This window comes from Pongo abelii, chromosome 19 (assembly GCF_028885655.2).
Source record: "Pongo abelii isolate AG06213 chromosome 19, NHGRI_mPonAbe1-v2.0_pri, whole genome shotgun sequence".
NCBI classification, from domain to species: Eukaryota; Metazoa; Chordata; class Mammalia; order Primates; family Hominidae; genus Pongo; species Pongo abelii.
Window position 1 is genome coordinate 84329896 of NC_072004.2, and position 13053 is coordinate 84342948.

Below are 13053 nucleotides of genomic sequence, written 5' to 3' on the forward strand. Positions count from 1 at the left end.
ATCAACTCATTTATGACTTATAAAAGTCAAGTGACTCAGTAGGATCAGTATTAATTTCTCTTTTTTAAAAAAATAAGAAGTCTGGGGCCCTTGGCCCAAGGTCTCATACGAATATTCTCACGAGTTGATGGAAGTGTTTTATTTTCAAAAACTAGAAGAATATAAGAAACAACTAAAATCAAAGCCAAGGTCTTTCACACAACTTCAAGTATTCAATTAGATAGCAATAATAATAGTATTAACAACAAGAAAAACTCACCTAAATAAGAGTATACAAATATATTGTGTTTATTTTAAGGTGTTCATAGGGTTACCAGTTGGATAGGTCATAATATATAGAGTTATGGGAAATTAAGACCTATGAAGTTTTAATTATTTGCATAAGAGTATACCCTTGCATCATAAGAAAACATATAAAAACAGAAATATGGTTCAAACTTGTATATAACATATATATATATATATGTTCAACTTGATCATTCGGGTTCTTACTGAAATTATTTATTTATTTATTTATTTTTATTATACTTTAAGTTCTGGGATACATGTGCTGAATGTGCAGGTTTGTTACACAGGTATACATGTGCCATGGTGCTTTGCTGTACCCATCAACCCATCATCTACATTAGGTATTTCTCCTAATGCTATCCCTCCCCTAGCCCCCACCCCCCAACAGGCCCCAGTGTGTGGTGTTCCCCTCCCTGTGTCCATGTGTTCTCATTGTTCAGCTCCCACTTATGAGTGAGAACATGCGGTGTTTGGTTTTCTGTTCCTGTGTTAGTTTGCTGAGGATGATGGTTTCCAGCTTCATCCATGTCCCTGTGAAGGACATGAACTCATCCTTTTCTATGGCTGTATAGTATTCCATGGTGTATATGTGCCACGTTTTCTTTATCCGGTCTATCATTGATGGGTATTTGGGTTGGTTCCAAGTCTTTGCTATTGTAAACAGTGCTGCAATAAACATACGTGTGCATGTGTTTTTATAGTAGAATGATACAGATTTCAAATTTCCTTTATAGGCACAACAGACAAAACATGGACTCACAATCTAAACTCTGAAAAATGACAGAAAAGGAAAACCAGTGAATTAAGAACAAGTATTTAAAAAGGGAATTATAAAAAGCAAATACTGTGCTGCTGGGTAATCAATTGACTCCCCTTACCCGGAAGTCAACAGGATGTCTTAATTTATACTTTAATCAAAAAAATAAGAAAATATTTAATATTTTGAAGTTCAGAGAAAGAAAATTAAGCATTCTCCATGAAATCCTCAGAAATGTAGACAATTCTATAATAAATGCATTTTTAAACTTAACACAGTAGGAAACATGGGATTTGGTTGCTGGCACAAAGGCTGCATGGTATGGCTTAGCCTTATGCCCTACCATTGCCCTCACTGACATCCCCTGTTGTCTCACTGTAAGAAACACTATTGAGGATAATTATTGCATGAGTTTCAAATGCATTTTGTACCACCTCTGATATAAGGCATATTAAGGCTATAAAATATTATCTTTAAAAGAGTCACAGGATTAAAGAAAGACATAGGGCATTTGGAGCTTTAAGGCTCTTCCTGCAGGAGGAGCTTCCACTTCACCGAGGGATCAAAGTCCTCTTCAAGATCACCCAGCTCCTGCTCCTTGGAGAGCTCCAGGAAAACCTAAAAGGAAGGAAAGAAGTAAAGACAGGAGAACAATACCATACTGCCTCCTGCAGCTCCAGGCGAATGCATTATACATGTATATTCCATGGATGATATAGAATCACTAAAAATGACCCACCTGCTCCAGGGTAGACTGTGAGAGGCTGTACTCCTCCAGGTCGAAACCCTGTTTAACTGCATAAGAATGAGCATACATTAGGAATTCTATTTTTTTTTCAGTGAGTTTTACCAAGTTACAAACCAAAATACATGCAAGTAGATATTAAACATAAAAGATAAGGTAGTAAGTATTCTTAGACTAAATATGGGAAAGCAAACGCATGATATAGTCATATAACAGGAGGGAAACTCCATCCCTTTCGTCTAGAGTATTGGTAGAGGCACCACAAAACTGGAAAGCAGTATCAGAGGTTCCAGAGCATCTGTGCAGAACAAGCTAAGAGATGGTACCCTCTGTGCTAGACAATGACCACGTACCCCTCTGTAACAGCCCTCATTCTTGTCTACTCCAAAGGCTGATCTAACAGATGTCTTCTGGTGGACATCACCAATGGCAAGCCCATTAGGCAGGACAGGGGAGACAGGAGGTCAAGGCATTTATTCTTTCACTTCCTCCCTGACACCAAGTGTGTGCCTTGTTTCTCTCAAGGTAGTAGGTTCTAAATAACTCTACCCTCAAGTTCAGGTCATTGCTTCCTCTCTTAGTCCCTTTGGACCTAAGAATGGTAACACTTCTATTGTTTCTCATCTCAGGTAGTTGCACTGTTCCATGTACCTTTGCAAAGAGTCTTCTGATAAACAAAAGTTCCTTGAATTATCCTGTTTTGAGTTTACTATCTGATACCAATTTGGACCATGACTGAGCCCCCAACCATGTAGATATGTAAGAAGAGGAAGATAATGAATGGAAAAATGAGACTGGAAGGCAAATATTTCTTTTGGACAGTGTCAGACTGCTGTGGCATTTTCTTTCCTTGGACATAGGACTAGTCCCTATCTTATATCTGGAAACATGTGAAGAAGAAATACAGTGGGTGGCTGACTTCCCTGCACTTGCAGAGTTTAGAAGTTTAGAGAAGCAAAGATGCTTGTGTGTTTCTCATGGATTTCAAAGGGGAGGTATCTCGAGAAGATCACCTGGAAAGGGAAAGGGGTTTCAAGGAAGGGACTCAGGGGCTGCCAGGTGGTCACAGGAGCCAAAAGCAGGATGCATCACCCACCCCAGGGAGCTGTAATCAGAGGTAATAGATGAGGGGGGAAAGAAAGTCATCAAGGAACCCATAAAAGCACCCAATGAAAGAAAGGGCCAGCAATTCTTCATTTCTATACTGGAGACCCCAATGTGATATCATAGCTCTAATGATCAGATCAAGCTCTGATGCAACATTATCTCTTCTTTTTTCCACTTACACTACACCCTGGAGAGGCCCAAAACATTCATTTATGAGTCATGGAGGAAATAGAGAAAGAAAAGACATAAAATTGACCATTTCACCTTCTTAGCTATAGGTCTTCAAATTTGAAGCAATTCCGACCAAGAAGGGGCATGTGAGGCTAGGGTTTTGCTAGAGTTTACACTACCCAGAAGAGATTGGTGGTAGGAAAGAATGAATCTATGCAACAAGGTAAAGGGATTGCCATGGAGCAGGCATTTGGCTTGGATGACACCGTGCCTAGCCTATTCAATAAGTGTATTGCACCTGAGAATGTAACGGTGTCCAAGAACATTTGGAGGAAAAAATGCTAGCTTACATCTCCACATTTTGTACTTTGTGTCGTCTTCACATATTGGAGAAAGAAACTCTGATAAATACTTTGTTTTTCCCCCTAAATGAGAACTTCACTTTTAGCAAATTAAGTACTGCAGAAGGAATTTGAGGTGGGAGGGAATGCTTTTGAAAGCAGAAACATGTTGATTTGGGGCGGAGAGTTCTGTAGATGTCTATTAGGTCTGCTTGGTGCAGAGCTGAGTTCAATTCCTGGATATTCTTGTTAACTTTCTGCCTCAATCTGTCTAATGTCGACAGTGGGGTGTTAAAGTCTCCCATTATTATTGTGTGGGAGTCTAAGTCTCTTTCTAGGTCTCTAAGGACTTGCTTTATGAATCTGGGTGCTCCTGTATTGGGTGCACATATATTTAGGATAGTTAGCCCTTCTTGTTGAATTGATTCCTTTACCATTACATAATGGCCTTCTTTGTCTCTTTTGATCTTCGTTGGTTTAAAGTCTGTTTTATCAGAGACTAGGATTGCAACCCCTGCCTTTTCTTTGTTTTCCATTTGCTTAGCAGATCTTCCTCCATCCCTTTATTTTGAGCCTATGTGTGTCTCTGCACGTGAGATGGGTTTCCTGAATACAGCACACTGATGGGTCTTGATTCTTTATCCAATCTGCCAGTCTGTGTCTTTTAATTGGAGCATTTAGCCCATTTACATTTAAGGTTAATATTGTTATATGTGAATTTGATCTTGTCATTATGATGTTAGCTGGTTATTTTGCTCGTTGGTTGATGCAGTTTCTTCCTAGCCTCGATGGTCTTTACAATTTGGCATGTTTTTGCAGTGGCTGGTACCGGTTGTTCCTTTCCATGTTTAGTGCTTCCTTCAGGAGCTCTTTTAGGGCAGGCCTGCTGGTGACAAAATCTCTCAGCATTTGCTTGTCTGTAAAGTATTTTATTTCTCCTTCACATATGAAGCTTAGTTTGGCTGGATATGAAATTCTCTCAATAAATTAGGTATTGATGAGACATATCTCAAAATAATAAGAGCTATCTATGACAAACCCACAGCCAATATCATACTGAATGAGCAAAAACTGGAAGCATTCCCTTTGAAAAATGGCACAAGACAGGCATGCCCTCTCTCACCACTCCTATTCAACATAGTGTTGGAAGTTCTGGCCAGGACAATCAGGCAGGAGAAGGAAATAAAGGGTATTCAATTAGGAAAAGAGGAAGTCAAATTGTCCCTGTTTGCAGATGACATGATTGTATATCTAGAAAACCCCATCGTCTCAGCCCAAAATCTCCTTAAGCTGATAGGCAACTTCAGCAAAGTCTCAGGATACAAAATCAATGTACAAAAATCACAAGCATTCTTATACACCAATAACAGACAAACAGAGAGCCAAATCATGAGTGAACTCCCATTCACAATTGCTTCAAAGAGAATAAAATACCTAGGAATCCAACTTACAAGGGATGAGAAGGACCTCTTCAAGGAGAACTACAAACCACTGCTCAATGAAATAAAAGAGGATACAAACAAATGGAAGAACATTCCATGCTCATGGGTAGGAAGAATCAATATTGTGAAAATGACCATACTGCCCAAGGTAATTTATAGATTCAATGCCATCCCCATCAAACTACCAATGACTTTCTTCACAGAATTGGAAAAAACTACTTTAAAGTTCATATGGAACCAAAAAAGAGCCTGCATCGCCAAGTCAACCCTAAGCCAAAAGAATAAAACTGGAGACATCACGCTACCTGACTTCGAAATATACTACAAGGCTACAGTAACCAAAACAGCATGGTACTGGTACAAAAACAGACATATAGACCAATGGAACAGAACAGAGCCTTCAGAAATAATGCCGCATATCTACAACTATCTGATCTTTGACAAATCTGACAAAAACAAGAAATGGGGAAATGATTCCTTATTTAATAAATGGTGCTGGGAAAACTGGCTAGCCATATGTAGAAAGCTGAAACTGGATCCTTTCCTTACACCTTATACAAAAATTAATTCAAGATGGATTAAAGACTTAAATATTAGACCTAAAACCATAAAAACCCTAGAAGAAAACCTAGGCAATACCATTCAGGACATAGGCATGGGCAAGGACTTCATGTCTAAAACACCAAAAGCAATGGCAACAAAAGCCAAAATTGACGAATGGGATCTAATTAAACTCAAGAGCTTCTGCACAGCAAAAGAAACTACCATCAGAGTGAACAGGCAACCTACAAAATGGGAGAAAATTTTTGCAATCTACTCATCTGACAAAGGGCTAATATCCAGAATCTACAATGAGCTCAAACAAATTTACAAGAAAAAAACAAACAGCCCCATCAAAAAGTGGGCAAAGGATATGAACAGACACTTCTCAAAAGAAGACATTTATGCAGCCAAAAGACACATGAAAAAATGCTCATCATCACTGGCCATCAGAGAAATGCAAATCAAAACCACAATGAGATACCATCTCACACCAGTTAGAATGGCAATCATTAAAAAGTCAGGAAACAACAGGTGCTGGAGAGGATGTGGAGAAACAGGAACACTTTTACACTGTTGGTGGGACTGTAAACTAGTTCAACCATTGTGGAAGTCAGTGTGGCGATTCCTCAGGGATCTTGACCTAGAAATATCATTTGACCCAGCAATCCCATTACTGGGTATATACCCAAAGGATTATAAAACATGCACACGTATGTTTATTGTGGCACTATTCACAATAGCAAAGACTTGGCACCAACCCAAATGTCCAACAATGATAGACTGGATTAAGAAAATGTGGCACATATACACCATGGAATACTATGCAGCCATAAAAAATGATGAGTTCAAGTCCTTTGTAGGGACATGGATGAAGCTGGAAACCATCATTCTCAGCAAACTATCGCAAGGACAAAAAACCAAACACCGTATGTTCTCACTCACAGGTGGGAATTGAACAATGAGAACACATGGACACAGGAAGGGGAACATCACACACAGGGGCCTGTTGTGGGGTGGGGGAATAGCATTAGGAGATATACCTAATGTTAAACAACGAGTTACTGGGTGCAGCACACCAACATGACACATGTATACATATGTAAGTAACCTGCACATTGTGCACATGTACCCTAAAACGTGAAGTATAATAATTAAAAAAAAAAAAACTAAAAAAAAAAAAGGAAGGAAATTGTGTTGTGGATGAATCTAGAGGACATTTTGCTAAGTGAAATAAGCCAGGCACAGCCACACAAATAGTGCATAACCTCACTTATATGTAGAACCCGAAGAAGTCAAGCTCAGAAGCAGAGAGTGGAATGATGGTTGCCAAGAGATGGGGGGTGGGAAGGGAAGGGAACAATAGAGGGTAGGTAGGATAGAGCAATGTCAGTTAACGGGTATGATGTTTCAGTCAGACAGGATAAATAAATTCAGATTTATTGATGGTATAACATGATGACTGTAGTTAATAATAATTTATTGTATACTTGAAACTTGCTAAGAGGGTAGATCTAAAATATTCTCAGCACAAATACATGTTAAGTATGTGATATGAAAAAAAAATAAAAAAGAAAGCAGAAACATGAGTAGGCTTTTTTAAAAAGCCTCTAGGGAGGCAGCCTTCCTGAAACATCAATCTCTGCTCCTAATCCATTATAAAATACTTCCTGTGGAATCCTTCCAACTGGAAAGATGCCAACCAGCCATTGGGGCATAATGGTCAGTGTGGTCAGTGTGAAAAACGGCCACATAGACCACAGGGCGAGGTTGAACAACAGGATGAGAAAGTGAAACAAAAACCTATTTGGGTGATCCTAACCCTGTCTCAAGAAGAATCTCATTAAAAGCTAGGATGACCATCCTGGCCAACATGGTGAAACTCTGTCTCTACTAAAAATACAAAAATTAGCTGGGTGTGCTGGTGTGCACTACTAGGGAGGCTGAGGCAGGAGAATTGCTTGAACCCAGGAGGCAGAGGTGCAGTGAGCCGAGATTGTGCCACTGCACCACTCCAGCCTGCCAGGCTGGCGACAAAGGAAGTCTCTTTCTCAAAAAAAAAAAAAAAAAAAAAAAAGCTAGAATGCTTGAGGCCTCTGATGAAGGCCGGTGACAAGCCAGAAAGTACAGCTCAAGAAGGGGCATGAGGTTTCATACAGTAACTCATCAGATTTCATACACTAACATGACAGGGAAAAACCAAGCCCCTGATACATCGATGCAGTATGCAAAGACCAAAATCCAAGGGCCTAAAATGAGTTACAGATTAACACACCGAAACAGAGACAGGAACCTCCTTATCTGCATCTATCAATAGATGGCTATCAAACAATACATAGAGGCAAAAACCAAATTCATATGTTTCTGTTTGTATGAATTTGTCAATAATCTACCCCTGAATGTAAATGGTCTCTTTCTCCCAGAGCCTTGTTCAATTACAGTAGGGTACCTTAGCCCCAGCACTAATGATGTTTTGATTGATCATTCTTTCCTGTGATGGCTGACCAATGCACTGTAGGGTATTTAGCGTCATCCCTGGCCTCCATCCAATAGAAACCAGTTGCATCCGACCTCTCTGTCCCCACTTGTAAGAACCCCAAATCTTCCCAGACATTGCCAAATCACCCCTTATTGAAAAACACTGGATTAGCAGTCTTAGTAATGTATTAATGATGTAACAGCATAGTTTTATGTTTATGTATTTTTTAAATACTGGCTTTATGTCAGATTTAGGTTTATCTGTTTCCCAGAGTTTTGTCTCTAAACAGTCACTCTTACCTATCTCTAATTTGAAGAAAGCCTGCGATAAAGGTCGCACATCCTCAACAGGCAACTTATAGACCATCAGGGAGGAGAACCTGTGAAGGGAAGACAGTGAGGCTGAACTCCAGGTGTCAAAGTTGCAACCCCTGATGGGTACAAGTCTGAAAAGGGCAACAAGGCTAGGCACGGTGGCTCATGCCTGTAACCACTGCAATTTGGGAGGCCAAGAAGGGAAGATTGCTTGAGCCTATGAGTTTGAGATCGGTCTGGGAAACAGATTGAGATCCCATCTCCACAAAAAAACTGAAAAATTAGCCAGGCATGGTGGTGTGTGCCTGTATTCCCAGCTACCATGGAGGCTGAGGCAGGAGGACCACTTGAGCCCATGAGATTGAGGTTGCAGTGAGCGGTGATTGCACCACTGCACTCTAGACTGGGCGACAGAGTGAGATACTGTCTCAAAAAATAAAAATTAAAAAATGAAAAGGAGCAACAATATCGTCAACAATCTGTTCAAATAGTCACATCTGTGTGGTGTTAGAGAGACACTCATAATGTAAGTGCTCTTTGATCAACAAGAAGTCAATCTACTAAGAGGAGGAATGAAAGACAAAGGGAAGGAAATTAACAGCCCCTATGCCTTATGAAGGGAAGAAGCAGAACTTCTCATCCTTCTTCTTAGTGAGAAGAGAGTAGCATTTCAGTAAAAAGAACTAGATTCTACTCTTGTCTCCACCTCTGAGCCTCAGTTGATTTCACTGATAATAATATATAGAAATGTTAAGAGACACCATTCACTGAGCTTTGACTGATGCCTGGCGCTCTGGCATGGGCTTTATGCAGGTGATTTCCTTTAATGAGGGATGGTTTTACCCTCTAGAAGGAACCCCTGAGATGACCTAAGTGCATGCATGCATCGGTATCTGGCACATGTTAGAGCCCCCAGGCATGCTGATTCTCTTACAAGAGTCAGCTTTCAAATCAGCACTTTGTTCTCTTATTTCCCTCTTGTGGGAGCCCTTGGAATTGAATTTTCTCTAAGTAAAGTACTTGCAATTACCATAGAGTTAAAGAACGAGGAAGATAAAGCTCTTCTTCGGTCATCATAGTAGAAATATGGAAACAGAAACCAAGGACTGTGATAAAACACCTGCGTCTACCTTTCCTGCCGAGCAGCCTGGGGGAAAAGCCTCAGGATCTCTGCATGGAGGGGCTCCACTTGTGCCAGGTTCTTCACCTTCATCTCCAGCAGGTAGTCTTTGCCAAATTTGCTTTTCAGGTGTTGGATGGAACCAATACATCTGAAGGTAAGAGAAGGATAAAGTCAAGCAAGAAAAGAGAAAAATGTATGGCTTGTGATGTTCAGCCTCTGGAGGCCAGAGTAAGGCCACATAGAGTTGGGAGCAACCATGCTAGCTCCTCACAGTGGGTAGCCTGGTGCAGGGAAATAAACTTTGCTCATAGCGCACAACCTGGGGGCTGAGCGCCGGCTTGGACAGGCACTCACCTCAGCCTTCCTGACACCATGATGGCCACTCGGTCACACACCGCCTCGGCCTCTGCCATGTAGTGGGTGGTCAGGAGGGCGCCCCTCTCCGTGTTTCTAAAGGTGGCCCGAATCACCTGCCTAAAGTTAAGTCAAGGGAAAACGTGAACTCATGGGAATGCCCAAGGTATTTGGAATTTTTTCAAAGAAGTTTCCATCGACACACAGATGAAACATGCAGTGAATTCAGACTAGACAAAGAAGGGGTGTGTGTAGGGATGACAGGCACGGAAACCAAACTATTGGTTAGAGTATATAATTCAGAACATAGAAAATGATATTGGGTAAGATGCTGTTTATAAAAATACTAAGTTCAGGAATATTTATGAGAATGCAGTAGGAACAAAGAGAATTAGGAGAATTTACTAAAAAGCTAGATAATCATGACATACTTCCTATAGATACAAAATGACAGAATTCAGAAATTTCCCAAAAATAATGAAAAAATATATCGAAGATTTGGAATGTTTCTTTTTTTCCTCCGTAAGAATTGTATATCAGGTGATGTTGCAGAAATATTTAAAGCTTAATTATAGATTGATTTGACTGTAAAAAAATGTTCCATGTAGGCACAGACACAAAAATTATTTGGGCAAATATTAGGGTGAGATAATATAGCTTTTTCTTCTCAATAAAAGCTGGTTGTGATTTGAAATCAGATAATTTTTTTTCCTAAAATATTGCTTTTCCTGATACTGTGAGTGTCTTTCCCTTTCTAAGTAAACAACGATTTTGCAGGCCAGTTTTCAAAGGATCAATACACTCACGCAGAGGTTGCTCATGATAGCACCTCACCACATTTGCTGCTGCCCTTCGGGGTCCATTCCAGTCGACGGCTCATCCAGAAGCACCACTGACGGGTTCCCCAGGATGCTCAGCACGAAGCACAGCTGCAACGGGAGGAACAGCCCCTCTGGTTCCCATCTACGGCACTTGCAGAGCAACAACAAGCCCTGCCCGTACCTTTCGCTTTATTCCCTCCGACAAGGTCTTCACAGGAGCCTTCAGCTGGTCCTGCAGCTTGAGCGCATCCACTAACCTGAAGAAAACAGAGTCAATCCACATAATCCCAACACTGGCGAATGTACATGGGAGAATGAGCAAATCAGGAGAAACACGACGGTGGGGGAGGTGTTTACGAGTGGTCAGAGTGGTCATAAAATTTAAACCACCTAGGTACTTTATGAACCTTTCATAGTCATCAAACTCATATTTTCAATGATGTCTTTCCATATTAAGAATAGTCAGGCTGGACCGGCCGCAGTGGCTCACGCCTATAATCCCAGCACTTTGGGAGGCTGAGGCAGGTGGATCACGAGGTCAAGAGATCGAGACCATCCTGGCCAACATGGTGAAACCCTGTCTCTACTAAAATTACAAAAATTAGCTGGGCATGGTGGTGTGCACCTGTAGTCCCAGCTACTCAGGAGGCTGAGGCAGGAGAATCGCTTGAACCTGGGAGGTGGAGGTTGCAGTGAGCCGAGATCACACCACTGCACTCCAGCCTGATGACAGAGCAAGACTCCGTCTCAAAAAACAAAACAAACAAACAAATAAAAACCAAGAATAATGAGTTTGGGTGTGGTGGCTCACACCTGTAATCCCAGCATTTTGGGAGGCCAAGGTGGGCAGATCACCTGAGGGTCAAGAGTTCAAGACCAGCCTGGCCAATATGTTGAAACCCCGTCTCTACAAAAATACAAAAAGTTAGCCCAGCATGTTGGTGGGTGCCTGTAATCCCAGCTACTAGGGAGGCTGAGGCACAAGAATCGCTTGAACCCAAGAGGCGGAGGTTGCAGTGAGCACTCCAGCCTGGTTGGCAGAGCCAAACTCCGTCTCAAAAGAAAAAAAAAAAGGAAAAAAGAAAAAGAAAAAGAATAATCAATAAACATTTTTCTCTCCAGGCTCAAAGTGAGAGAAAACAACACTGAATGGAGTTCTAGATGACCAAATCTTCTCCCACAAGCATGGGGTCATCAATTACAACCTCCCTGTCTTCATTTTGTGTGTATGTCATTAATACAACATCCCCTCAGCAAAGAAGGGGAGTGCCCCCCAGCCCCAGGTACCGTGTGATGGCGATCATCGAGTCCCCTTTCCTGAGCCCTTTCACAGCGGCGTACACCTCCAGGTGCTGCCTCACTGTCAGGTTGGGCCACAGCGCATTCTCCTGAGGGCAGTACCCCAGGAAGCCTAGGGGTTCCCCTCCGCCGCTCCCTTCCAAAATCACCTACACGAAATAAGTTCATTCTCAGATTCTATCCCAAATGTTACATATATGTATATGCATGTAAGCCGTACTTCAGAGATGCCCTTCTCTTCACACACACAGGTGCTAAGTGCACAAATGCAAATCAGTAATCACTTAGTTTTGGGGAAAAGGTGGTAAAAGCCCACTTTAAAAGGCAGACATTCCATGGTTATCCATTGTAGTGTAGGCTTTACTACCAATTCCATGACCGTGATTGAACTCAAGATTGCTGATTTGAGTGTCTTTTACTTGGCTTCATTCATTGATCCAAACATTCAAAGGAATAGATACTTGTTGAGAATTCTGTTTCACCAGTGATAGTTATAATTATAGGATTTATCTTGCAGTAAGGCAGTGGTTCTCAGCCAGGGGAATCCTCCTCCTAGGGGATATTTAACAATGTCTGGAGACACATTTGGTTGTCACAATTCATGTGTGTATGCATTGGGAAAACAGTATTACTGGCATCTAGTAAGTAGAGGCCAAGGGTGCTGCCAAACATCCTACTATGCACAGAACAGCTCCCCACAACAAAATGATATTATGAAGTTTGAGAAATCATGGTTGAGAAATCCTGATAATATCAAGGTTGAGAAATCCTGAACTAAGAAATAAACAAAAAACTTTTAGCACTGTATCTAGCCCGTAGGAACCAATATACACATGATAGCATTTATTATTTTTATTAGCCAGGCTATGCTTTACAATAATAAGAACATCTAATGTGCCCTCAGTGCTTGCTATGTGCCAGAATCTAAGCATATAATATATTTTTAATTACATTATCCTATCCTTACAGAACCCCTGTATGTGTTAGGTGTTCGTTTTATCATTGATGTTTTACATACAGAAAATTATCACAAGCATGGATTATGAAACTTGTACAAGGTCACAACAAGGTAAATCTTGGACTTGAAGCTGGGATCTACCTTCAGAATCCAAGTCCTTGACCTTGATGCTATATTGTCTCCCCCAGTACAAAGTAGAGAGCTAGTTAACCTTGCCTCATTGAGCTTTCATTTTGGAGAAAGAAACATAAAATATAAGTAATAAGTAAACACGTAAGTGAACAATTTATAATCTCTGCCTTGTGCTTTCAAGG

At 41.0% G+C, this 13053-nt stretch overlaps 1 protein-coding gene across 3 annotated transcripts in view; it reads right to left on the bottom strand.

Moving 5' to 3' along the window:
- Positions 1–264: 264 nt before the first annotated feature.
- ABCA9 (ATP binding cassette subfamily A member 9) overlaps positions 265–13053 on the bottom strand; it is a 96584-nt gene continuing 83795 nt past the window's right edge. For all 3 annotated transcript variants that reach the window (XM_024234772.3, XM_063718260.1, XM_063718258.1), the window contains 8 exons: positions 11770–11930; positions 10664–10739; positions 10496–10590; positions 9662–9781; positions 9315–9455; positions 8170–8249; positions 1785–1840; positions 265–1663 (listed from right to left, as the gene is read on the bottom strand). In XM_024234772.3, the coding sequence (XP_024090540.3) occupies positions 1565–1663; positions 1785–1840; positions 8170–8249; positions 9315–9455; positions 9662–9781; positions 10496–10590; positions 10664–10739; positions 11770–11930 (828 nt within the window). In that variant the 3' untranslated portion in view covers positions 265–1564. The remainder of the gene's footprint in view (positions 1664–1784; positions 1841–8169; positions 8250–9314; positions 9456–9661; positions 9782–10495; positions 10591–10663; positions 10740–11769; positions 11931–13053) is intronic.